The sequence below is a fragment of the Myotis davidii genome, unplaced genomic scaffold (genome assembly GCF_000327345.1).
Source record: "Myotis davidii unplaced genomic scaffold, ASM32734v1 scaffold2829, whole genome shotgun sequence".
NCBI lineage: Eukaryota > Metazoa > Chordata > Mammalia > Chiroptera > Vespertilionidae > Myotis > Myotis davidii.
The window spans coordinates 1-1,828 of NW_006299731.1; the positions used below are offsets into that span (position 1 = coordinate 1).

At 61.4% G+C, this 1,828-nt stretch overlaps 1 protein-coding gene across 1 annotated transcript; it reads right to left on the reverse strand.

Annotated features, from left to right (window-relative positions):
- Positions 1-258: 258 nt before the first annotated feature.
- Positions 259-1,652, reverse strand: LOC102771121 (deleted in malignant brain tumors 1 protein-like). Its single transcript, XM_006775932.2, has 2 exons — positions 1,433-1,652; positions 259-646 (listed from the first exon to the last, which is right to left on the reverse strand). Exons 1-2 carry the CDS (start codon positions 1,627-1,629, stop codon positions 382-384), a joined length of 462 nt encoding a protein of 153 aa, XP_006775995.2. The 5' UTR covers positions 1,630-1,652; the 3' UTR covers positions 259-381.
- Between the last annotated feature and the right edge of the window lie 176 nt (positions 1,653-1,828).

Sequence of the window (1,828 nt, forward strand, 5' to 3'; positions counted from 1 at the left end):
TGAGCCGCAGAGTAAAGTGATGCTCGGGTGGAAACGTGGGGACGCGGTGAAATTGGGTCCGTGGGCTATGGAGCCGGCAGGGCAGAGTCCCGCGGAACAAGGGCTTGGACAGCACCTGCCCGCCGGCCACAGTCAGTCTGTCCGTCCATCTGTCCGTCCCCTGCACAGCTCCAGTGCTGGCCATCAGCCTCTGCTGGGGCTGGAGCAGTTAGGTGGCAGCCACATGTGCCAGGTCTCAGGACACGGTCACTGTGCCCCTCACTCTGCTGGTCACAGGCCTCCCGCCAGGGCCACTTCCGCCCTGGGCACGGCGTCCACTGGTCCCTTCTGGCAGCAGATCCGGAACGCGGACCTGCCGGCGGCTCTGGTCTGGTGTCCCGCCTATGCGGGTGCCGGGTGGGGGGGCAGGCACCCCGCCCCGAGAGCCTGGGACTTACTGGTGCTGTGGTTGGAGGGACGGGAATAGTATTCGGCCTGGAACCCGCTGCGGGTGACGCTGCCGTCGCTGACGAAGCGGATGGACATGAAGTTGGAGGACGACGTGAAGGAGTCCCTTGAGCCGTGGCAGACCCGGGCGATGAGCGGGGAGCTGAGGGCGGGGCCGTCGAACACCTGGATGTAGTCGTAGTTACAGTTGCTCTCCAGCCTGCGGACGCGGACACAGGGTGGGCTCCACTTAACAGAAGGCTTTGCTGTTGTTTTGCTATCCTCCCCTGTGGGCATTTTCCCATTGATTTTTAGAGAGAGTGGGAGGGAGGGGGGAGACAGAGAGACATCGATGTGACAGAGACAGAGATAGGTTGCCTTCCACACGCGGTCCGACTGGGGCCAGGTACCGAGCCTGCACCGATTCCTTGACCGGGAATCGAACCTGCAACCGGGAATCGAACCTGCGACCCTTCAGTCTGAGGGCTGACACTCTACCCACTGAGCCAACCCGGCCAGGGCTTACCCCTCTATTTTTCTAAAATATATTTTTATTGATTTCAGAGAGGAAGAGACAGGGGGAGAGAGATAGACACACCAATGATGAGAATCATGGATCGACTGCCTCCGGCACGCCCCCTACTGGGGATGGATCCCACAACCGGGCGCGTGCCCTGACTGGGACTCCAGCCCTGACCTCCTGGGTTAGAGGTGGACACTCCAGCCCTGAGCCACGCCGGCCGGCTCATCCCTCTCTTTGGACTGAGGCTCGGGAAAGTCCAGTGACGTCCTGTGGCCACACTGGGCAGTAGGGACCACACAGACTGGAAGCCAAGGCCCTGTGCTGGCCCCACGGCCGCGGCTGCCCCTGTGCTGGGTCGAAAACCGCACTCACGGGCAGAATGCCAACGGGCATCCTCTCTCCCAGAGCTCCTGCTCCGGTCGCTCCCTTCCCCACGTCCCCCAGGTCCCCCCAAGGCCCCATGGCCGCCTGCACCCCACTCACTGCACATCTCTGAAGACGACGGTCACGCGGTGGTTGTTCTGGACCTCGATGTCCCACACGCAGCGGGCATTGTTGGGGTAGCTCCCGGGGTAGGACGGGCTGGAGAAGCGCCCCGAAGGCCGGGACAGGAAGCCCCCACAGGCCCCCGCGGCTGCCGGCACAGATGAGATGCTGGTGACCCAGAGCACACGGCGCATCACCCGGGCGGGGGGAGTTTTACTTATTTATTATTTTTTAAATCCATTTTTATTAATTTTGAGAAGAAGGGAGAGAGAGTCAGAGATAGAAACATCCATGATGAGAGAGAATCATGGATTAGCTGCCTCCTGCACGCCCCACACTGGGGATCGAGCCTGCAACCTGGGCATGTGCCTTTGACCAGGAATTGAACCTGGG